The 25254-nt window shown below is 43.6% G+C and overlaps 1 protein-coding gene across 3 annotated transcripts in view; it reads left to right on the top strand.

Annotated features, from left to right (window-relative positions):
* The window catches only part of bbs9 (Bardet-Biedl syndrome 9), a 112433-nt gene that overhangs the window by 33437 nt on the left and 53742 nt on the right, over positions 1 to 25254 (top strand). For 2 of the 3 annotated variants that reach the window (XM_053688585.1, XM_053688584.1), the window contains exons 15-20: positions 4695 to 4709; positions 6784 to 6924; positions 9063 to 9158; positions 9324 to 9496; positions 10567 to 10719; positions 24428 to 24610. In XM_053688585.1, coding sequence (XP_053544560.1) covers positions 4695 to 4709; positions 6784 to 6924; positions 9063 to 9158; positions 9324 to 9496; positions 10567 to 10719; positions 24428 to 24610 — 761 coding nt within the window. The remainder of the gene's footprint in view (positions 1 to 4694; positions 4710 to 6783; positions 6925 to 9062; positions 9159 to 9323; positions 9497 to 10566; positions 10720 to 24427; positions 24611 to 25254) is intronic. The other variant, XM_053688586.1, reaches the window with a different exon arrangement.

Raw genomic sequence — 25254 nt, 5'->3', positions numbered from 1 at the left:
ATCTTTTCCTTTTTATGTATTTTTTTAACGCTCTAAATCCTACATGTTTAAAAGACTGTTAATGTACTATTGATGTATTATGTTTGATATGACGTATTGAATTTTTATTCGGGACGTGTTTATGATGTCACGAACGGGTTTTCCCAACTGTAAGTTACCGTAATCCTAACGTGACGTGAACGCCAGTTTTGTTTTCGATCCTAGTGTTGCAGTGAGGTGAGACTTGTCTAAGTTTAGAGTAAAAAAAAAAAAACAACAAAAAAAAAAAACACAAACATTTAATGCATCTGATCAATTGCCTGGTCAAAATATTAACCTTTTCTGCATTTGACTCATAAACCTCAAGACTCCATTCCGAATGGCTTTACCAGTTCTACTGACCAAAACGTATCCAACAATCGATACTAAATCAACCTTCGGAGAAACGTCGAACATGCGAGCGTGTGAGGACGCTTGTGGATCCGGACGGCGTTCACGCTCTGGAAGACATTATCCTCGTCCCTCAGCGAGCCTCTTTATTTCAGCGCAAATGTCACGCTGTATTTTACGATTATTTCGCTCGATTCGGGGGGAAAAAGTCTTCACGGAGAAAAAGTGAAAAGGCCGCCGTTTGTGCCGTTGTTTCCTTTGGAAGGCGTATAGGTTGGCAGAGGCTCATGGAAAGCTTCCTAAACGAGCTTTAAATCTGGACTCTTTTTCATTTTATGATTATCCCTCTAAAAATAAGTGAGTGGAAAGGCTGTCTGTTTCACAGGCTGCTCAGGCTGACATATTAGATCACAAATGGAACCCGCTTCTTTCTTTCTCACACACACACACATCCTGCCACATTGGCTATTTAACACCGACTTGTTACAGAGCGGGGAAACCCCAGTCACAATGAACATAAAATGTTTTACAGTGAACACACACACACACATATCAGGCCCGTGCTCCGTCTGTGTGTGTATCTAATCACCCTGAAAGGATCAAGTGTGCTGTCTGTCGGCATTTAATATTTTTTTAATTCATAATTATCTTGCAGTCTCTGTGAAGGAGGCGTGTCCTTTCTTTTAGTCTCTGTGAAGGAGGCGTGTCCTTTCTTTTAGTCTCTGTGAAGCAGGCGTGTCCTTTCTTTTAGTCTCTGTGAAGGAGGCGTGTCCTTTCTTTTAGTCTCTGTGAAGGAGGCGTGTCCTTTCTTTTAGTCTCTGTGAAGGAGGCGTGTCCTTTCTTTTTCCGTCTCAGTGAAGGTGTGTCTTTTCTTTATCAGTGTCCGTGAAGGAGGCGTGTCTTTTCTTTATAAGTCACAGTGAAGGTGTGTCCTGTGTGTTATTCCCAGTGAAGGTGTGTCCTTTCGTTATCAGTCCCAGTGAAGAAGGCGTTTCCTTTCATTTTCAGTCCCAGTGAAGGAGGCGTGTCCTTTCTTTATCGGTCCCCGTGACGGAGGCGTGTCCTTTTATTATCAGTCCCAGTGAAGGGAGGTGTGTCCTCTGTGTCAGTCCCAGTGACGGAGGCGTGTCCTGTATATTATTCCCAGTGCAGGTGTGTCCTTTCATTATCAGTCCCACTGAAGGCAGGTGTGTCCTCTGTGTCAGTCCCAGTGACGGAGGCGTGTCCTTTTATCATCAGTTCCAGTGAAGGGATGCATGTCCTCTGTGTCAGTCCCAGTGACGGAGGCATGTCCTTTCATCATCAGTCCCAGTGAAGAAGTCATGTCTTCTGTGTGTCAATAACAGTGAAGGAGACATGACCTAGACACACACACCTAAAAACCCATTCACAAGTCAGTCCATTCCCAGACTACTCTGGTTTAAGTTTTAAACCACATACTTCGCAGTCACTCACACTCAAACAGCGGTCCGTAGGGCAGCTGCCTGTGTCACATTAGCACCTGCTGTCACCATGCCAGCATGACTCTTAACACCCTCCACACAACCCGGGCCAGAAAAAAAAAGAAAAACAAACATCAGTAAAGGGATTAGCATCTGTCAAGACCACTTAGAAAACCACTCAGCTGGGATTTACACACTTTTAGAAGCCTTGTCTTGTGTAGATGTTGTGACGGACTGCACAAGCCATAGTGTCCACGTCAAGCTCGGTGCCGCGATGCAGCTTCCTACCATCCACTTACCTCAAAACACATTCCCTCCGATCCTCGAGCACTGCTCGACTGGTCCCACCATCTCTCAGGGTAATCAAGGCATGCATCAGAGAACACCTCATGTTCTCGTTCTGGCACCTAGGTGGTGGAATAAACTTCCCTTAGATGTCCAAACAGCTGACACTGGTGGTCTTCAATGGACATCTACAGACCTACCTCTTCCTAAAAAAAAAAATCAATCATGTTGTCCATGTGCTTTTGTTACTATAGGTAACAGAGTTTTTAGACTGAAGGTATTCTTAATCCGAAACCTAGTGAACCAGTATCGCGACGTATTTATTGATCGAGACTTCAAAGCACATCTGTAAGTCGCTCTGGATAAGGGCGTCTGCCATAAATGTAACTGTACACTCTCTTACCGTTTAGGAATCAGCCATAGAAACCTGTATAGTGAGCGAATGAATATTGCACAGCAATATTATCTCAGTGCTAGCTCTAAAGTCAGCTCGAACCTGCCGCTATGGCTGCAGCAACAAGCGCATGGAGCCAAGTGCCAGATGTCGGGATTTCGTCAGCTCTAACGAAGCATGAGCTACACAACAAGCAGCATCAAAAGGTGTTCGACAACGCATACAAACTTTACACAGGACCCAACACCTAGGCAGCAGGGTGTTAAGGTAGCTTAAAAAAACAGAGAGAAAATGAGAATTTTTTTTTTTTTTTTTAATTTTTTTTTTTTTTTTTTAGGTAATAAGGTTACACTGCAAGTTTATTTTTATTAGTAGCAGTTTTCAGTAACTATGAAATAAAATACTTTAGCTCCCAAATGTATTTGATTCAGAACTGTCTAATGCAGACAGTGAACCCAAACAAATCCCCCAAAAAGGAACTTTGTCCCCTCCAGTGATAAACCCTTGGGGGTAAGAACATATTTATGTAATCTGAAACACGTACTATAGGATTTCTCGTGGATTATCTGATCCTAGATCAGTGTAAGAGGACCTTCAGCTGTAAGCAATTTTAATCTGTGATTATTTCCAGGTTAAAAATGAACTTCTTAGGCAGCGTTGACGGATTTAAACTAAACTCGCCAGCACTGTAGGTAACGCTGTCGAGAGACGTCTTGTGTTTTCAGAAGCGCGGTTCGAATGACTGATGTGGCCGCTACTTAAAATGCCTAGCAGTATACGCAATGGCAGTTTTTCCCCTTTTAGCGAATAAATAAAGAGGCGAGGCCCTTCCAGGGAGGCACAAGGGCTTGCCGGGGGTAGTTAGAATTTCCGTTACATCGGGAAGCACACGTCGGGAGGCGTGTGTTCATAGACGGCCATGCCAAATCGGGTCCTGGAAGAGTTCGGAGACGTTTCAGCTCCGTTCCAGGTTCATCTCAGGTGTTATTTCAGAAGGTGTGACATGCCTGCGAGTATTGAGTGCCGTGACAGCTATTATGACCCCGAGCAGAGGAAACCTAAGAAGTTAAAGGCTTTTTAAAGAGGAGTGACGTCCTGTCAGAGAGAGAAAGTGAGGCATTAACACTGAGCAGTAGTCCTCTCCCTCCAGCTTTTGACTTTTGTGCGGACTCCAGAAGCGGGTCAGGTCTTACACGGACATCACATTTGTACAAGCGTCCACTCGTCCTATGCGAAGGGACAGAATATTTTCCCAGAAAATGTTCTTTTACGGAAGTGTGCGAGGCGAAGATTTAGCCTTTTGTTTTATTACGAGCTGGCTGTGTCTCACTTCGTGAAGTGTCTACCCTATTTCTTAGGGTGTCTTGCATCGAAATGACAAGTTTCCCCCAGGTATTCCTTTCATTGAGCCGCAGCAGAACTACCTCCACCAGACCCAACCGACTTTATTTATTTATCCATCCATCCATCCATCCATGTTCTATACCGCATATCCTTCCTTCAGGGTCACGGGGAACCTGGAGCCTATCCCAGGGAGCATCGGGCACAAGGCGGGGTACACCCTGGACAGGGTGCCAATCCATCGCAGGGCACGTTTGTTTGTTTGTTTGTTTGTTTGTTTGTTTGCTGTAAACGTTAAAATGCCATCTCTCGTTCTAGTACTTCACTGCGTATCGATAGTACACATCTTACATAATTTCCCATTGTTGGAACTTGCACTAAAAGTGTGCATACTTCACAGATGTCTCTTCATAAATCTATAAATTTCTATGATTAGAAGTCGGTTAACAGCATGCTCGGCTTATGTGTTCCTTTAAGACCTCCGACGTAGGTATTAGTTTTATTGGGGAACATTTTGGAGCATTTTTTTTTTTCATACACTTACCAAAGCCTGACTCCGAACAGCAACAAAAACGCCAAGCGTGTCCATATATATGTGTGTGTGTGTGTGTGTGTGTGTCTCTGCATGCACGTGTTATCTCCAGTAATGTGTTTAGTTACGTTGTTTTCTACCAGATATACCTTGGGAGCAATTGCGTGTGTGTCAGTTTGTCGGTCTGTGTGAGGCGTGCTGGGAAAACGAGCTGCGCAACATAATGTAAAAGTTACTTTTGTGTTTCTCTCTCTCTCTCTCTCTCTCTCTCTCTCTCTTTGTCTCTCTCTCTCTCTCTCTCTCTCTCTCTCTCTTATGCTGCCCATGACAGAGCTGAACCCTGCAGGTGAGTGCCGCCACTGACGGGAAGGACTAGAGCAGTGTTTATGCTAGTTTGAAACATGATACCTGGAGTGCTCTTTCTCTCTCTCTCTCTCTCTCTCTCTCTCTCTCTCTCACTCTCTCTCTCTAACACACTAAAATCCATCCATACTTTCATTTGGTCTTTCACACGCTGCTACTCTTGTGCATATACAGATGTGTATAGAAAACACACATGCAGAAATTCATACACAGTCTTCACATCATATTCACATAAAGCCCATTCACTGTCACATAAACCACTATGTAAACATGTTTTTTTTCCTTCTTCTTCTTCTTTTTAAATCAGCGGAAGCCTCAGCATCAGTTTTACGAGCTCTTTTTACATCGTTTTTCAATCAACTTGTAGGTTTTGAAGATTGAGTTCATTCGGAATGTTACACCCCTTCCACTGGGTTCGACAAGTCAGTAGCCTGGGGACGAGCAGATTTTTTTTTTTTGTCCGGGCTATTTGTTGTTTTGAGTTTTGTTGTTTTTGTTGGGCAAGTTGAGAAAAAAAAAATCTAGTGAAAGAAAATAAGCCCATCTCGGAGCTGTCGTATAAATCTCCAGTTCTAAGAAACGGTCAAGTTGACGTTAAGCGTATCTACTTGAATCATTTCCCCCCCCACGCGTTCCAAGGAGAGTACAACACATCTCATAGTTGAAACAAAAGGATAATCTTTCAGGACTACACAATCAACTTGTATGTGATACTTGCCTTAAGCTGATATTCCGTATTTAAAGTCAAAGTGGGACTAAATGATCGTTTTCTAGCTTCTAGGTACAATTCACAATTTATAGATTACCGCTGCTTTTCTACTGACGCGGAACCGTGTTAAACTTTCTTTTACCCATGAATAATCAGTTGAATCAATTCAACTGGGGCTCTGAGTCCAGATTCCTAACAAGCTGGGATACGTGAAGAAAAGAATTTCACTGCGCCGTAATGTACACGTGACAAATAAAGGCGTCGTCGTCTTTTAGCGTGGTCTGATTCGAGCAAGGATAGCAGAGGCTCATTCATGATGAATGTGACCTTTTTTTGGTGACCTCGTGTCTATTAAATGAGAGTTTGTCTGCTCCCAGTGACACAGAACAGTGTTTAGATGACGTTTGGAGGAAGGTGCAGTGTCCGCGCAGGCCTGTAAGTGGTGGTAGAGGTCCCAGCAGACACGGCAACGCTTTAAAGGACAGATCAGGTCAGCCATGGCCATCTGGGAACAGCATAGATGGTGCAAATCAGATATCTTTTAGCCCCATCGGTTTCTAGCAACGACACGTGCCACCCCAAAAAAACTTCAGACTCCAGAAAATTGTTTCATTTCTACAAGGATTTGAAATGAGACGACAAGCTTTCTGAAATCACCCCAAGACCTGAAGTCAGATCACTCCAGGGATGGTTCCAGTTCCATTCCCATGGAAAGATCGATGAGAAGGTTAGGTAAAGTATGTCATTTTTTAGGGGTCGTCATCAACTCTTTGCCTTACCACCACCCTTGAAAGATGACTGATGGCTTTAAGTTGGTTTGACACGTCTCCATGACTTTTTTAAGTCAGTCCAAAGTGGGTGTACCCACACATCACCAGAAGGCTTTGTTCTCGCCTCATTATCTTGGTGAAAGTGACATGAGCTGAGCCGTGTTGAAGCTCTGCTTACCTGGCAAGACGTTACAGGACAGGATTAGGGTAGCAGTAGGGAGCGGGAGCTGCTGGTCTCTACGGAATACCAGGTACTTGCCAGGAGTTTCTCAGAACCAGAGTCACTCGAAGTTGAGAATCAGCAGAGTTTGTCGCAAAAATTGCTTTAAAAAGACTGGAGACTTAAGATAAATGTTTGCTCAGAGTGCAGCAAGGAAGTTGAGCCTCTTTTGTACCAGAGGGAAAGTTTCACGTGAGTTAAAGTTTAGGGATGGACACGTTGATCTCCTTACTTTTCAGTTCTTCTACCCTCTTGATCCACCGGATTAGGAACTCCAGATCTCCGTGGCTTTTTCATTGCCTTTCATTTGCCGTTGTGCTTGGCCTGTTTGTAAAAAGTTGTATGTCTACGCTGCCAGGAGTTCCGCGAGTAGCCCAGTGCAAGTTCGTGCTGCCTCTCTGCCTGGTTTGCTGCCCCACCACTGCCTCCAAGAACGCCAAGTACAAGATCACCGTGGACACCAACAAACCTCCCATCAACCTCAGCGAAGCCTTCCCAGGTACACCATCACAAACAGTCACAACCTTACTTACTTACCTGCGTCATTTACAACCTACTGTGTATCCCAAGGTCATCTACATAAGAGGCCTGTGTGTCAGCGTGTGCTATCTTGTGTTATGGACAAATATTGTTCTAAACCAAGTCCTCTATGTCGGGTAATAAAGTGTTAAAATAACCCAAAAGATCTCCTTCTCCAAACGGCAAGGCGAAGTCGACGAGAGTGTTAGAAGTGTGTTGGAATGCCGGACAGGACCGTGACGTTGGCCTGTTTTAGTTTAGTACAACAGCCTTAAACGAGTGATGTCCATCATCGCTTTTCGAGGAGCTGCACTGTGGAAGGAAACCGCTTTGGTATTGACTTCCACACGGTCACAGCCAAGTGAAATCTAAACAGTCATCTGGGCTACATCCCCCACGGAAACTCCACGCTGACACACAGAGTGTTTAATACCACCATTCGGTGGAGTGTTTAGTCACCAAGTACACACGCCAAAGTACAGTATTTATTGAACTTCGGCAAATTGTTTAGAAATCTTTTATATTGGTAGGAGTTTGATCACGGATATGTTGGGTATGGCTTTTACTAAATATGGTCCAAAATTCAGACCAAGAGCTTCCCTGGCAAGAATTTATATCCAGTTATTTTATATTTTTAAAAATGGTTATTCGTGAGCGTATTATGTTTCCTTTAGACGAACCGGTTTCTTTTTTTGACAAATCATCATATTAAATATATTGAGTTTTATTTTATTAAATGCACATATATAGAGAGTTTTTTTTTTCCACAAGTGACGAAAAGAAAAAAAAAACCTAAACAAAAAGAACAGCTGTATGTATAAAAGAGTTTACTTGTTCAATGTGTCCTTCGGTCCTTCCTTATATAATGAGACCCTATTTTAAAGGTGCTATATAGTGAAAATGGGCTTTTTCCTGTATTTTCTTGGTTTTTAGTTTGCACCAACATTGCGAAAATGTGAAATCTGTGTGAAAACTGCTGCGGTTTCTTCAGTTCAGTAAAGAAACTCTCCCAGACGTAATCACTGTGCCTTTCATAGCCTATAACTATACTATACTATTATGGCTATGTTTTTAAGCTTATCCAATGCCAAGAAATGTTCTGGGGGGGTTTTGCTTTCTTTTTTTTTTTTCTTTCTAATCCTCTGTTTTTTTAAAAATTTATTTTATTTTAAGTTAATGTTCACATTGACTATATAGCAAGAGTGAGTATTAGGCTTTGAGTTGGTTTAGGTCTAATATTAAATCACACCGTTGTTGATTTTTTTTTTTTTTTCCTCCTATAAATCCCTTTCTTTTTTTATTTAAAGAATGTCCGGGATTGCTTACGTATGTTCTTGACTATCGGGAAGTCTCCGTGAAAATAAGAGAAATTTGATAGCGGTTTATTAGAAATACACAGACCTAATGTGTTTCATACAAAATCTGATCGTTCAAATCATTCATTGTATAGCACCTTTAAAATGGACAGACGGTTACGACCTCGGGATACTGATCGGAAGGTTCCAATGCGAGTTCAAACCTGAGCACCATCAAGCTGGGACCTTGAGCCTTGTTCGCAACCGGCAACTGTTGAGTTGTGTGCTGTCTGAGCTAAATGTAAAAAGTCACAGTATATTTTCAGTACAGTCTCACTAGCTATAGTTTCTACATCAGCACATCTCTCGTGTGTCCTTGGTGACGGGAGAATTGCTGTCGTCCTCCCCCTCATTATCAGCCGTGTATGATGGGTTATCTGGTTGCGGTGCGTGGGTGATGGAGGGGACAGCTTTGGCGCGGCAGACATGGGGCCGCGTGGACTCGGAGATAAAAGCAGGGGCCGAAAGAAGGAGGGCAGATAAGGGGCACCACCATTGTGCTCACTTCACCTTGACTGGCGTCCTGTAGGGAGATAAGAGTGTCTATCTCTGTCTGACATCCCTCCTGCCACACAGTAGGACAATCTGTGAACCGTGTGTGTATGAAAGAGAGAGGTGTAGCAACAAACAGGGGGGAAAAAAATCTTAGCAAAGAAAACCTGTTGCGTTTTTTTTTTAATGATATTTTTTAAAAATTTTGCTTGTTTGTTTTGTTTACTGCTTTTCATTCATTGGTTGGTTTTTCTTGCTTATTTTAATTAAGAATTTTCAGGGAAGCCTGAGGATAAGGAGGGTAGTGCCCTGGCTTTCCAGTTTATCGCTGGCTCTCGGGTCACCGTCCTGGCCTCCAAAACATCCCGTGAGTGACGCACACACACACATTCACACACATCCATCAGGAGAAAGAGTCCTGTGATCTGCTTTACGTTGGCAGGGGTTAATTACAGGTGTTGTGGAGAGCTGGGCAAAGGATGATAGCCCTGCTGTGTGTGTGTGTGTGTGTGTGTGCGTGGCCCTCCTGCAGAGCGTTACAGGATCCAGAGCGAAAGCTTTGAGGATATCTGGCTGGTTGCCAAGGAATTAGTGCAACGTTTCGAGCGGCATTTTGCCAAGCTCGGAGTCAAAGATTTCCGCAACAGCTTTTCCGGCCCGATCCCACTAGCCGAATACTTCGAGACTGTGGACCACCACTTTGAGGTGAGATGTTACGTTCATACACAATTTTAACTCCTGAAAGACAGTATCAGCCAACGTATATTTTATGCGAGGAAATATGAAAGCAGAAGTGTTAACTAAAGACAATTAAACTGCAGTCTACGTCCAAAAACCGGACACTTTCGGATAACCTCTTCAAAACAAGTCGATGTCATGAACTCTCACAATGCCGAACTGAACAAACAAGAGGAAATTTAAACTGACACAGCTGTCTAAAAACTTCCATTAATCATGTGGAGCTTCCGCTATTTCAATACTTTTTATCTGGTGTTTGTCCTTAAAACACTCGTGTGTGTGTGGAACTAATTCATCCGAAGTCTCCGTCGCTAATCCCGAAACAGCGTTTTAGAGCTAGTTACGGCGACGTCATATTCCTTACTTATTTCTGGAAAATGGAAATTGTCTGTCATTTTGTTTGTTGTTAAATGCGTGTGCTGTGGTGGACAGCAGGCTGACGTTCCTGTTAGTTCAGTTAACTCGGCGAAGTGATACGGAACTGTAATGCGGTCAAGACCTGCCTGGAACTACTTTAGCTGTGCATTAACTGAAAACCAATCGCACGCCTTAGAACGTCCGTCGGCCAATCAGAATCGAGTATTAAACAGCGCCGCGGTATAAGACATTTGAATCCAAACTGAATGCAATTTCTGAACATCTGCGTAAGTTTAATAACCTGCCCATTAGCCGAAAATTGACTGACCGACGTGGCGGGTCCAAGAAACCATTCCTAAAGAAACAAAGTTCATGTTACACATTTATAATGTGAGGGTGGACAGGAATATAACTAACATTTTGGGACATAAATTTAGCTGACGATAATAAAGATGACATTAAATGTAGCTTGTGTATACTTGTAGCTCGGTTTACACGTACTTCTACCTAAACAGAGTTTTTTTTTTTTTTTAAACAGCTCTTGGAGTTCAGGGTACATGTAAACAGTTTAGTTGGAATAAATTTGTTCAGATTGATGATAAACACAGCTAGCAACCCCCCAACACATACACACACATACTGAAACATATGCACTATTGTTGTTTTTGTTCATATTGTAGCTCCGAGTGAACACACAGAAGTATCAGGACCTGCTTTCAGAGCGAGCCGTCCAGTTCAGAGCCATCCAACGCCGACTGCTCACACGCTTTAAAGACAAGACCCCGGCCCCGTTACAGAACCTTGATACTCTCATGGAGGGCACTTACCGTCAGGTCAGCACAGACACACACACACACACACACACACACACACATTCATGGAAATATGACATTATTGGGACACAGATCACACACTGACTTTGTGGGGACATTAGTACAACACGCACATTTATATACAAAATGATCTCTCTCACACACACACACACACACACACGTGATATTCTCACACACACACTTTCACAGAAATATGACATTACTGGGACACAGATCACTCTTTCTTTGTGGAGAAATTAGTCGTCAAGCACATTTCTATACAATATTAAGCACACACACACACACACACACACCCACACACACATGTTCACAGAAATAGGACATTATTGGGACACAGATCACTCCACTTTGTGGAGAAATTAGTACAACAAGCACATTTATATACAATACCCCCCCCCCCCCCCCCCCCCCCCCCCCACACACACACACACACACACACACACACACACATTCATGGAAATATGACATTATTGGGACACAGATCACACACTGACTTTGTGGGGACATTAGTACAACACGCACATTTATATACAAAATGATCTCTTACACACACACACACACACACACACACACACGTGATATTCGCACACACACACGTTCACAGAAATATGACATTACTGGGACACAGATCACTCTTTCTTTGTGGAGAAATTAGTCGTCAAGCACATTTATATACAATATTAAGCACACACACACACACCATATATACGCACACACACACACACCCACACACACCATATTCACACACACACACACATGTTCACAGAAATAGGACATTATTGGGACACAGATCACTCCACTTTGTGGAGAAATTAGTACAACAAGCACATTTATATACAATACCCCCCCCCCCCCCCCCCCACACACACACACACACACACACACACACACACACACAGAGTCTTGCACTGAATGGGCACAGATTTATGATGTCTCTCTAATGGGTCTCTTGATGTTACATTACCCTCACAGCTAATAGCGCAACCTTTCACTCATGACCAACATTCAGTAGGCGCATATGGTAGCTCTACTTTCTACAAGCTTGGTGTGTTTGTACTTTTTTTTTTTTTTTTTTGTCACGTGCCGTCATAAAACTGATTAGCACTTTGTGAGACCGTTTGTGTGATTACAAAGTGATGGTCCTCTGAAAGAACTGTTTACTCCAGTGACACAGGGCTACTCCCTCTCAACGAGCGGCTATTTGCATTAGGAAGATTGTGATTAACAGTGCGGATGTGTGTCTTTAAAAGTGCCTAGTTGTAGCTGTAGATTTCAGCAAAAGGTTACCGGAAAGGTACAAGGTACTCTAATGTTCGCTTGGCATTGCATAGCAAAACTAGAGTCAAATGAACTTTAGCAGAACATCAGCGATCATTTAAACAAAAGTTTCTAGTCGAGTGTACTACAGAGGTTCAGCATTGAACGGTTTATAGTGACTTCTTTGTGAGGATGTAATTACAGAGCTGAAGGATTTTCCAGACTACATTGCAACATTCAAACACTGTCATGTCTTCACCACTTTCTTTTTTTTTTTTTCTAACCAAATAGATTTCATATAAACAGCCCACTCTTGGGCTAGTCACAGTTTTGGAAATGAAACATGTTTTGACAGCTCTGAGTGTCTGTGTTTAGGAGGTGTTACACAATGTTGACATTTCTCATTATAGTGTTAAAAAAAAAAAATTCTTCTTTTTTTTTCTTTATTTTTTTTATAAACCTTGGAAATTTGGTTAGCAGTCCATGTTAAATGTAATTTTAGTCAAACAGAGTCTTGTGTTTTTTTTTTTTTTTTTAATTTATCAACACATCCAAGGGAAATTCTTGGCATTTCTGATTGACAGAAATACACAAGTTCCACATTGTTGAACATATCCTGAGATAAAGACTGTAGAAAAAGCTTCTCAGTGTAGACTACAGTGTAGCCTTGTTAACCGATTATCTGAAACAAATTGGAATGAAATGAATAGCCTACTTTGAATGTGTGTTTAAAAAAAAAAAAAAAGCCTCGTCTGATACTGTAGATAGACATAGCGTATGTGTGTGTGTGCGTGTGCCTCTTGCTCCATCATCCCTCTTAGTGTCTTTTCCAAGTGCTTGACTTGCGGACGGCGTGCGGGAAATGGTGACACCCTATACACGGTATAATGTGATGTATACACACCGTCAGAACGGGGGGCGTATCGATGGGTCCGGAGAGTGATGTGCACTCTAAATTCATTATTCAACTCTCTTTCATTTGCAAACAAAAACACACAGCACATATAGATAGAAGCACTTGCAGTGATAAGGTGGGAACATATCTCCGATGTTTTAAGGTTTGGCTAAATTTTGAGTTTCGTCCTCGTCACATTTCCTCAATCTCTTGTTTATACTCTTACCTGAACACATTTGCATGACATGTCATACTTTTTGTATCCATTTGTAGTTCTGTATAACGTTGTAGAATATCCGTGAATCAAGTTATCACCTACGGTATATTGTTTTCTCATGTTTAAGTGGAGCCTCCACCCCAGGTCCCTAATTTGTCATTTGTTACTATAGAAAAGATTAGTTCTTCAGTTCCTTCTTTCGTTATTATTATTATTATTATTATTATTATTTGCATATAAAGTGAGAGGGCACTGTGGTTCCCCCTTTGGAGAAGTCTGGTTCAATGATAAATCACTGCTGGATAAAAGATGACTCAAAGTAGGGACCCCCACTGGAACGTTGCCATCCTGCGAAAGTTAGTTAAAAGACATCTGGCTTTTATTTTCAGATGCTACTGAAGGCACGATTAGCTGAACCGTGTGGGTTAGATTAGGGCTGGGACTGAACTGTGCGTGAAGATCGGAGCAGAGCAGGGAACACCGACTTCACAAGATGTGTGGCCAATCGAGTCTTTCAAAGAATTCGCTTGATTGAGCAGTAAATGCGCTACGAAAGAGCGTTTTAACATCATAGCGATATTGCAAGTTAAACGTGTTTCAGTCCAATAATAGTTTAAAGATCATAAAGCAAACTCTGACTTGCAGGGATGGGGTGCTTGGCTTTTCCCGCTTTACCTTTAACGTTGGAGTGCAGAGTGGTCAGCTTTAGAGAAGATAAAGGCTTCGGGTGGTGTTTGTTGTGGTTGCCATTGAAATTCACTTTGCGGGCAGCAGAGGCCTCTACAGATTGCTCAGTTCCATAAATGCAGAGCACATGTGCACAAATAGTCTCTGTCATGAACTGTCTACTCTTTTGGCTTTGAACCAGCCCTGAAGTTCATGTCACTCATGCATTTTTGATGAGACTCTATCACCATACATTAGCAAGCTGTGGCTTGTGCCGTGCAGCCACGATGATGTTCCACATGTTTGTGGATGGTTAAGATTTCACCTTCTCATTGCGCTCTCTCTCTCTCTCTCTCTCTCTCTCTCTCTTATACCCTTATATTTTATTCATGAAAGGATGTGGATGATGGTCTTGTGCCATCCTGATCAGTTCTGCTTTTTATAAAGTCGTTCTGGCTGCTCTGATTCTGATCCATCGGCGCTCACGCTTGTAAACACAAGGGTCGGTATCCAGCCTAATGACCCAGGGAGTGTTGCTTTAGCTTTCCTGTCAACCACTAGCAAAAGGGCTTGGCACTCATTTCAAGATGGGGTCAGAAGATGGCGAGCAAATAAGAAAAGTCTCAGAGGCAACCGGGAGAATTTCAGGGAGGGGGAAATCCCCAGCAGTCTCCATTCCCTCAAATATTTTGCCTCATACTAGACCCTTAGAAAGACCTTGCCATGTTACCACACAAGCCTGTTAGGTTCCGTTTGCCTCTCTGTAATTAGCAGCTGAAAGGTGTAAGAGGCTGCGCTGTGAGTGATGGGCCTCAGCAAAGACTCATAATAGAGGCCTCTCTCCTGACAAGCTTGATTTATTCGGGCTCAAATGGGGGCACTAAACAGGCCTAAATGCTTGCTGAAAGCACCCAAACAAGGGCCAACACTGATCCCCCTGTCTCTTTGAGACCTGTCATTAATGTTTGATGGTCAGAGATTTGTGTGTGCTTGTGTGACGCCCAGTTTGAGAAGGAGGTCTGTCAGATAGTAGACCCTGTTTGTGTAGCACATGAAAAGCCTGAGGGAACCTGTCCTGCGCCCCTTCCAACCACTCCAAGCTCATCAAACGAGATACATGTGATACTCCTCAAAAGTTCCTAGGCAGCTATGGTTGACATGAACATCTAAGGAACTGTGATAGAGATAAATGGCAGTCAGCACCAAGCAGGAGCAAAACAGCTGTCCTGACCACATTCTGGATACTTTGTTGTGTCACTTGCCACACTAGAAGAAAAGAAAGTAAAGAAGTACCACCCCTGAGCCAATCACATAAAGCCAAGAGTCTTTGTATATGAATCTGTCTGTGTTTACAATACTAGACCATCTCTTATCTGTGCCATTATTATTTTTTTTTTTAGATCCTGGAAGCACACAGGCACAGCGATATCCTTGTGAGAACTGTCCAGGTGTTTGCCCAAAGGGAGGCAGATTCAGTCGGGGGGTTGAGGCCCAGGCATGCTGGCAGATCTTCTGTAGGAATCTCTTGGAAAAGTTTACACTGCCCGACCAAAAACTATACAGCTGGCATCACAAAACATTGCCGTGTGTGTACGTGAGAAGCGGCAGCAAAAGCCGCATTTGGTTTCCCATCTATTCTTGCCGGGTTTTTTTTTTTTCTCTCTACCTATTAATGCCTGCGTGATATGAGTAATGTAATATCTTGTCTCAGTGAGATGCATTTGGGAGCTACAATGGCTGACTCTCCACTGGGAGCACCCTGCTATACCAGCTTATTTGTGGCCATGTTGCCATAGAATCGGGATCGTATTAAGAAATGGAGCATATCTTTTGCCTGCTGCTCTTTTGTGATGGATTCTGAGCCTCAAGCACCATGCCAATAGGATTACCTGTATTGTAATTAAAATGGCCCACACTCAACCTCAAAACTCTCTCACAGGAATAGTTTGTTTAATTCAGCCAGCACCATATTCCTTCTTACCAAATTCACATTTCATTTGTATATTTGACTGATGTGCACTTGTTTTACTTTATTTTCTTATTTCTTTTTCCTTAGTTCTTTTTTTTTTTTGGCACGTATTCAGTCAGACCACCTAGAATTTCTAATTTAAGTGGTATTTGCTTGTTCTTGAAGCTCCTCATGGTTCTATTGTGGGTCCTCTGGGCTAGTTGGACCTGCAGTTGAGCTGAGTGACTTTTCACGCTTCACTGGCACAAACACTCACCCAAACATTATCCATTTTGCAGGTTTTCTTTCTCAGTAATAGTTCTTGCCTGGCAACTGAGATTCATACTTGATGTATTCGTGGGTGGGAGACTGAACAATAAACTGCCGGAGGGCTAATCTGATGTGTCGCCCATTTGTGGAGTCATCACCCCTGAAATATCTTGATAAACAATCCAAGTTTTAGAATCCAAATAAAGTCTCCCTGCCATACTACCCACCCCGCCAGCCGCCGTGCCATCTGCTCTAGATACAGCGGCAAAATGCGACTTAAAAGCTAGCGCTATCTTCCGCGTGGAGAGATGGGCTTTGTATTAAGATAGATATTGTTTCAAGACATAACTCAACATGTTCTCACGATCACCTGGAATTCTTGGCATGATGGCTAATCGGGGACCGTGCACTTGTTCAGTAGCACTTGCTTGCTGCAGATATTCTTCTCAGTCAAAACTGGCAAATTTGACATTATGAAAAAATTGTTTATTTGCAGCAAATGGTGAACTATAGCATTTATTTAAAAAAGAAAAAAAAAAGGAACCCGGCGATGGACTGGTGGCCCATCCAGTGTGTATTCCCACATCATGCCCAGTGTTCCCATGATTGGCTCCAGATCCACCACAACCCTAACCAGGACAGAGTTGTTAGTGAAGATGGATGAATAAATGAAGAAACATTGTATTCAACAAGAAGATGGAATTCTGCAATGGATTGGCATTCCATCCAGGTTGTATTCTCACCTCATGCTCGGTGATCCAGGGACGGGCTCCGGATTCACTTTGACCCTGACCAAGATAAAGTGATTACAGAAGAAGAACGAATATGGAGTTGCATGAGCTGAGCTGAGCTGATGGAATTCTGCGATGGACTGGCAACCCATCGATGGTGCATTTCTGCCTCGCACCCAGTGTTTCCAGGGCAGGCCTTAGATCCACTTTGACCTTGAGTGGCTGCTGAAGATTTAAAAATTGTATGATTGAATGGAAAAAAATTGAATTGCATGAGTGTGTGGAATTCTACGACAGACGGACATCCCATCCGGGGGTGTATTTCCACCTTGTTTCCACCTTGCGTTCTCGGAATAGACTTTGATCGACTACGATCCCAACAAGGGTAACGCCATTACTGAAGATGGATGAATTCATGAATAAATGAATGTATAATAGTCCATTCCAGGGTGTATTTGCGGTTGAAACCCAGTGCTACCAAGATAGGTTCCAGATCCAACTTGACCCTGACCAGGATAAAGCTCTTAAAGAAGACGAATGAATGAATTAATCCAGAAATATGGAATCGCATGAGCAGGGCTGGAACAATAATGGAATCCTCATCCTACTCAGCACTCACCTTGATTGAAAGTTAAACACGCTCCCGTGGATGTTTGGTTTTTGGAAAAGAGAGTTGAAAGCACACAGAGGATATATAGCACTTGTTAAGAGCTGTGGTTTCTCAGGGAAGTTCTTGTCGTTAGATTTAAGACTGCATGCTTTGGCTGTACGCGTTTGCGTCGAGGCGCTCCCGGAGTGGAAAACGTAGAGATTTACACGTCTTTATGGCTGACCCGCATGAATGAATAAGTGCGTATGTTCCAGCTCGGCATGTGTACCTTTTGCAGGTTAGGAAAGCAGGGAATGACCAATTTTCCAGGGAGTGACCAAGTTTCCAATCGTCTTATAAAGACATGAATATTGGTGTTCTTACGGAGAGTTTTTCTTTTTTCTTTTTTAATGGTGGTATAAATGTGTCAGGTGAAAACACGTGGGGAAAATGTCCGGGGTTTTTGTTGTTGATCAGTAAAGGTCTCTGCTTGCCTTTTTGAGTATATTGGAACGGTCCTGCGCTCCTGACGGACGGCTTTCCCAAGCCCGTTTCTCTAAAGTCAACACGTCCTTCGTGTCCACGTTTTGCCTTTCCGCTGCCTAGATTACTGCAACAATGGCAGATTTATGCGATTACACGTATTTGCTCTGTAATCAGAGGCCCCGCATGGCAAAGGCCAGGCTATGCCGGATATTTATCTTGTTTCTGTAAATTCTGAAGCGCGCGAGCGTGTGTGTGTGTGTGTGTGTGTGTGTGTGTGTGTGTGCGTGTGTGTGTTTTCTTTCGTCTTCCTCGAGCAAAGCTGTTCAAAGGGGGCCATTGAGAGAAAAGCAAACAGCTATGATGGAGCCAAACAGGAGCATGCGCTGCGAAAATCTGTGGCCTACAATCAGCCCACTGTCACCCCCCCACCCCCCCCCCCCCACACCACCATTACCATTAGCATTTGCATGGGAGAGAAAGAGAGACGAGTGTAGAGGAGATATTCAACCCACGGCACAATCACGCTTGCATTGAGCACGCGCCAGCTTGCCGGAACGGCCTCAAAAGTTTCCAGATGCGACCTTAGCTGCTGTTAAAGGTTAAACACACATAAACATACTTCTATAGTTTTGTAGCAGGTTCTTCATTTCCTTTACCAAAGATTCTGTTTCTCTTTGGCACGATTTCCTTAGTATATTTTCCTGGATTTGTGTCCAGTTTGTATCAAATCTTTCTGCACTTGCCATCAGCAGTCAGCCTTCGCCAGCAGCGTATACCATTCTAATGTTGCATGTGCCCAAACCGGCCACTCTGGAGAGCCCTTTTTAAAGGCGCTCAGTGCTTATAACCTTTAATTCGAGCCATTTAACCGCAGTCAACTGACTCTCTGTCTTTTCGGGCTTATTTTATATTAGTCATGTGGCAGGTTTTTCCCCAAGCTTTCCACTTTCCCAGCCCGAGTGTCGAACCCGTTCGCCTGTCACACGTCTATTAGCGCTTTATGTCGCGCATATATCCGCATATATTCGCCCCAATGAGAGTTAAAATACATGTCGGATTTGTTACGCGCCCCTGAAGAGCGGGCAGTTTAAGGGGCTCTCGGAGGGCAATGGAATGTCACGAGGGTCTGCTTTCAGCGAAGGGGGATGGCATATGGAGGAAAATGGAGAGGGGGAAAGAAAAAAAAAAAAAAAGAGATGGTGAGTGAATTAGGTGAATTAGAGTTTGCCTGAGCTAAAGAGTTCTGGTAAGAAAAGGTCATATTTGGCCCCTTAGACAGGGTGGTGCACTAGTATCTTCTTTCAGATTGTGTGGTTGTGCGTCCTTTGTATATAGAGATGCCACAGTTGCACACCTGGCAAGGTTTCCTTCTGTTTTTCAGACTCGCTGGCACATGCACACACACACACACACACACACACACACACACGTGCACATGCTTTGACTTGTGATTCGCTCAAAGATTGGACCAGGGTAAACATACTAACTATTTGCTTCTCTAATGTTGTGTTGTCTTAAGGACACAGCCAGACAAGAGAGTGTTATCTCCTGTAGATACACACAGTGGCGTCTCAGCTGGGGTTTTGTCTTGTGTTCTTGTTTGTGCATTTCGGATTTTGGGCATGTTTTGGTGTGTGTGTGTGTATGTAATCCTTCATGTACAGGATTAGGCTAACAGGTTATTAAAAGTAGTGATGTTAATAGTTGTTTCCTCTAATAAACTTTGGTTATTAGTAAATTACAGGTTCTTGAGGATTCTGGTCTAGGGCTAAATGATGCTCAGTCACAGAGCGCTTTATTAGAAATGCTTGTACACCTGCTCATTCATGCAATTATCCCTTCAGGATATCGTGTGGCTGCAGTGCAGTGCATAAAATCATCCAGATACACCTCAGTTAATGTTCAGATCAGATTATCCGGGCTTGGTACCGGCACTGAGAGTGCACCGGCATGTGCAGCCCCTAGTGGCTGGGTTGGTCAACTACCCAGGAATCGAACCCGGGACGCAGGTTCCTAGCCTCTAGACCACCAGGGTACTGAAAGGCACTTATAACTAAAAAGCTATTGCAGTATTTTTACTTTTATACCATTCTCAAGTTCTATGATGAGCTATTTTTGTTGCATACACCTCTATATCGCTATCAAAGAATGTAGCTTGGGTAAAATCATTTTTTTCAGCCAATATAGTAATGGTACAATGGAGGATGGCTGTTTTTAGTGTGTGCAGTGTGAGCAGGGTCACTGTGTGGAGGTGGCCTGGCTGCAGCATGGGAGGTGAGTTTGGGCTTGTGATTACAGAGCGGGAGCAAGCGTCTGCTAAAATGAGTAGAGAAAGCTGCTCTAATGAAAGGCCTCCTCTCTGCCTCTCAGCATCTAAATTTGGAAGCTTGAATCAAGTACAAATGAACGTACACAAACCTCCAGCTGCCTATCTCTGCAGGTCTGGCGGCAAACACGTTCGTTTCTAGTGCCGTTCCAGCGGTACGTGCAGTCAAGGTTCCAGAACAATCGGAACGCAGCATGGGAAAAGCTGCTTGGGTTTTATTGCATGGTCTTGGTTTAATGGGCATTCAAGATAAACTTGATGATATTTAGTAATGTCTGAATGTTTTTATTCAAATCTTTATTGCATTCCCGGCATTCATTTAATGACCCTTATCTGGAAAAAGTTGGTTGGTTGTTGTTTCGGGACCTGTAGTGAATTAGACAAAGTCCTCAGGCTCCAATCTGACCCACACCTGACTACTACACCACCTCCTCAGTTCATACTTTTAATCCCGCCTGCATTTAGAAAAATTCTGTAATGGCCACTTATGCCATTCTGGAGTATCATGATATAGGTGTCCACAATATGCAAGAAGAAGCTCAAGAAATCAGTCAAACTCGCCTATAGTTCCATCCATCCATCCATCCATCCATCTTCTATACCGCTTATCCTTCCTTCAGGGTCACGGGGAAACCTGGAGCCTATCCCAGGGAGCATCGGGCACAAGGCAGAGTACACCCTGGACAGGGTTCCAATCCATCGCAGGGCTAGTTAAATCCAAAATCCATTTAAATCCATCCAATTTTCATACTGCTTATCCTATACAGGGTCACGGGGGAGTCTGGAGTCTATCCCAGGGAACTCTGGGCACAAGGCGGGGGGACATCCTGGACAGGGTGCCAAAACATCAGGGCACAATCGCACACACATTCACACACTACGGACAATTTGGAAATGCCAATCAGCCTACAACACGTGTCAACGTTTCCAACGTACTAACCACAAGCCACCAAAATCCCCCAAAACAGCACACCCCAAAGTGTTTTATTCCTCTTATACCGCTGCAATTTTCTAAGAAAGACATTTTTTTTTTTTCAGCATCTTGTGGTGACATTTTATGTTGTGGATCATCCGCAAAACATTGGAGATTCCTCCCAAAAATGTTTGACAAACTGCTAGCCGTGTGTGTCGAGGAACAATGTCCATATAAACAAGCCTCTTTTTTTTATTATTAAAAAAAAAAAATTGTGCTTTTTGTTTTGTTTTAAATTTAATATAAGTGAAGCTTGCTTGCACTGAAAACAGTCTAGATATTTTTTTTTTTTATGGACTCCAAGCCAAGGCCAGTTAAAGGTGAGCTTCAGAAGACCATAACAAGGGTAGGAATTAAAATCTGGGAGGGTAGACACAAAGAAAGCTTGGGTTACATAATCAGACCAAGGAATTTTACAGGAGCAAATTAGCATCAGTGCTTTGGAGACTAAAATATCATCTAGAAACATTCCTAACAAGTCTTTTAGTTTTTAAAAACCTATTCATTTCTCAGCCACTTTAATTTAATGATCTTATCGAGAGTTACTTGTTGGTCCTACTTTTAATGTTCTGGGGGAAAAAAGGAGAAAAAAAAAAAAAAAAAGAGAGAGAGAGACCAGATTTGCTGAATGAACATCCATGTTCACGGCGAGACTTTACTGAATCAGGATCAGAGTGTCAGCCTCACAGAGGAGCAAGAGGATTAGCGAGAATCAGGGGAGAAAAAACAAAGAGCTCTGGCCTTATCAAGCCGTGTGGTTTGGAGCCTTCCACGGCGGCCGATAAGCCGAGCTCAGGTTGCCCGTGTGGGTTGCCAGATGCTATCGCGAGCGCAAGCCTTTCTCAAGCCTGCCTGACTCTCCGCTCCAAAGGCACAGTTTATAAACAAGCATTGTCCGGGCCAAGCGACCGAGAGCTATCGAGCGGCGCGCTATCTCCGCACCGTGACCGAACACAAAAGCAGTTACTGTCTAGGATTATTTGTTAGTATGATGCTGATCTCTCTGTCTCTCTCTCCCTGGGGAGCTGTTTCCCTTTTCCCACACACACACACTAATATTTTCAGAAATATATGTGCGCACACACTCTTACTCTAACTGTTATTTCCTGCTTGTATAAGCAAGTGATATTTTAATATATCTATGAGTTTTTTTATTATTTAAAAAAAAAAAAAAAATTAAAAAGTGTATTATTATTTGTTCTATTCGAAAGCAACTGTTTTCCATGTACTTGGATCCAAACACAGGCTACATCCTTGAAAAAGTTCAGGCTCGCCTCATCCTCCATCGTGCAAATCATTTTCTCTTGTTGGCGTCTGAGCCGGACGGTGTTTAATTCATATCCTGTATCTGTGATTCATCATGTCTGTCTCTACATCTGTTTTTATAGCGGCCTATTTAGCTATCTAGCAGTCTGTCTAGCGATCGATCTAGACGGCATCTGTCTGTCCTGTTGTCTCCGTCTCTCCGAATCTGTTCTCTGAATCACTCCCCGATGTGTACTCTTAGTAAAATCAGTCACAGTGAGTGACATGGATTCCAAACCCCCCCCCCCCCCCCCCCCCCCCCAAAACCAATGCATAGTCACACATGCGTCACATAGTGACACGTGGTATTGGACGTTGGTATTTGACTAGAAGGAAATTTTGTTTTGAGTACCAGTATCAGTGCATTCCTATATATTATTTGATATTTTATATATATGTAATATGATATATTCGCCATGTGAATATATAAGCTCTACACGCCACCACACACACCAACACAGACACCTCGCATGCCGTCTCGACCTTACAAAGGTATCGCTCTGGTGCGCATTGTCGATTGTTAAAGCACTACAAAAGCCGAGCTTGTTTTCCGTCTGCATCCATTCCGGTGTCTCATAAAACCTCCTCGTTACCATTCAATAATTCATGTTCCGCGGGAAAACCTCAGAAAGAACCCCGCCGCACTGCACTTCGGGGGAAAGTCCGCTCTCAACCCGCTACAGACAGTCTCACACTTCAGTCCTCTGCTCTCCGTTCCTCTCGGTACTTTTCCACCAGGTTATCTCACCCCCAGAGCATCCCAAATATTCCCAAATTTGTTGCAAGAACGTTCCGTCGACGTCGCAGCCTCCCGATCGGACGAGCAACTTCCCATCGCCAAGGTGCAAGCAAGACCGCAAACCAAAAGCATCCCTCACCCAAAAAGTCAAACCGAATAAACGAATAAATAAAGGGATGTTTATCCCAGCTGGGGAGATATTTTCTGCTTCTCAGCTTGTGGCTCCGTCCCTCAGGGATAATGGATTTGCTTGGCTCGGCCTCGGTGCTGGTTACTGGTCACGGTTTGTTTTGGGTCATAAATGTTACGTCGGAAATAGACGGGTATATTTAGGCTGTGTAATTTTTGCGAAATGCGAGGGTAAGCGACCGGCTATGGCAACTCTATGTGTGTGTGGACCACCTTAGAACCAGGGTGTTCAAGTCAAATGCTCTGCCCGAATGACTCAAAATCAGTTCATGTGCCAAGATTTTGACCCTCAGTTCAGCTGCAGAAGATTTCCCCTAAGTCTGGGACCCTCTGGTGAGCGCGAACGCTTTAACCGGAGGGTTTCAGTGGTCCTTTTGCAGTATGAAACAAGATGCGAGGCTGCACTCTGTCTGCTAATCTCCTCTCCTGGACAGTCGGGCCTGGATCCAGTCCTTCACACCAAATACACACTCACACACACACGCACGCACGCACGCCGCCCTGGCTTAAATGTGCCTTTGTTCCTCCTCAGCTGGCATCAATCGCTGGTCCTCACAAAAGCCCCTTCACCACAGTTCAGTTTGCCTTGGCACAACAGCCCGTTTTATCACCACACACTCCTGTCCGTTAGCAGGCTTCGCTTTCAAAGGCAGCTTCCTGGTTTTCATCCCTCTGAGACCCGGCGGTTCGAGAGCGATTAAACGTGAGTGAAAACTCCTAGGCGTACAGGTGACAGGTCACTTCAGCAGCACTGAATCTGTGCGCGTGTGTGTGTGTGGTATGTGAAAAGTATACTGTATAAATAATGTCTGTTCTCCTACAGATGACAATTTTCAGTATTTTTACTGCGCTGAACTGATTGGAAGGCTTTTATCGTAAAGTGTGGCCCCGTTTTTTTTTTTTCCCTCCCTCTCACTCAGTTCAGCAATCTTTCCTCTCAACACAGCTTCCATTCCCCTCTGTGGACGGAGCGTAAGTTAAAGCCAGCATTTGCACCTCTCGTAATCTCCCACAGGAGTTACTGGAGGGAATGAACGGAGATGTTATGACTCACATTTTTCCTCTCTCTCTCTCTCTCTCTCTCTCCCTCTTTTTTTCTCTTCTTCCTCTTTATCAGGTGATAGCGTTGGCGGATGCAGCGGAGGAGAACCGAGCGTGTTTGGTACAGGCCTTCTCCAAGTTACGCAGCGCTACGCACCTGCTCATCCTTCTGGTCTCTCTTTGGCAGGGACTCGGCATCGATCAAACCGCTATACTAGAGGCAACGCTACTGCCACTGCTACAGGATACACCACAACTGGTGAGGACGCACACACTTTACTGTGTTTCAATTATCGAGGTCCTGATATAAGGAATTAATGCACACCAGCCAGCCAATCAGAAATGAGTGCCTGGTGTATAAAGGTTTTTATTCTCGCTCTAGCTAGCTCAATCCGTTTTTATTTGAGTTGAGGTTTGGTGTGAGAGGTCATTAGAGACATGTATCTGCTTATTGCCTTGCTATATGACAATGCAACTCACACACACACACACACACACATGCAGATCAGATAGCAGTGCTATAAGCTCTATGCTACTGGCACTGCTGTAGTTGGCATCACAGCTGTACAATGCACAAATACAGTGCGATCAGACGGTTATAGCAAAGACTGCACTAATGTTACTGCTGCCTTCATGCATCTGTAGTAAAAGAACACCCACACTCTGTCACTCTCTCCTCTAAGTACCCTATTTTGGGTAGCGCCCTTGACCTCAGAGGCCCCAAAGCGTAAACGCGGCCCGTGTTGGCTGCCGCTGCTGAAAGCTGACCAATTGTTTGTGCTCTTTAGGAACACTATCGGGGTTTCTCGTGTGTGTGTGTGTGTGTGTGTGTGTGTGTGTGTGTGTGTGTGACTGACGTGATCCATTTCATAAACAAGCACACTGAAAGAAGTAGTCCATTGA

Source organism: Ictalurus punctatus, chromosome 20, assembly GCF_001660625.3.
Source record: "Ictalurus punctatus breed USDA103 chromosome 20, Coco_2.0, whole genome shotgun sequence".
Classification (NCBI taxonomy): Eukaryota; Metazoa; Chordata; class Actinopteri; order Siluriformes; family Ictaluridae; genus Ictalurus; species Ictalurus punctatus.
The sequence above is the reverse complement of the archived record's forward strand: the minus strand, read 5'-3'. Positions and strand labels throughout refer to the sequence as shown.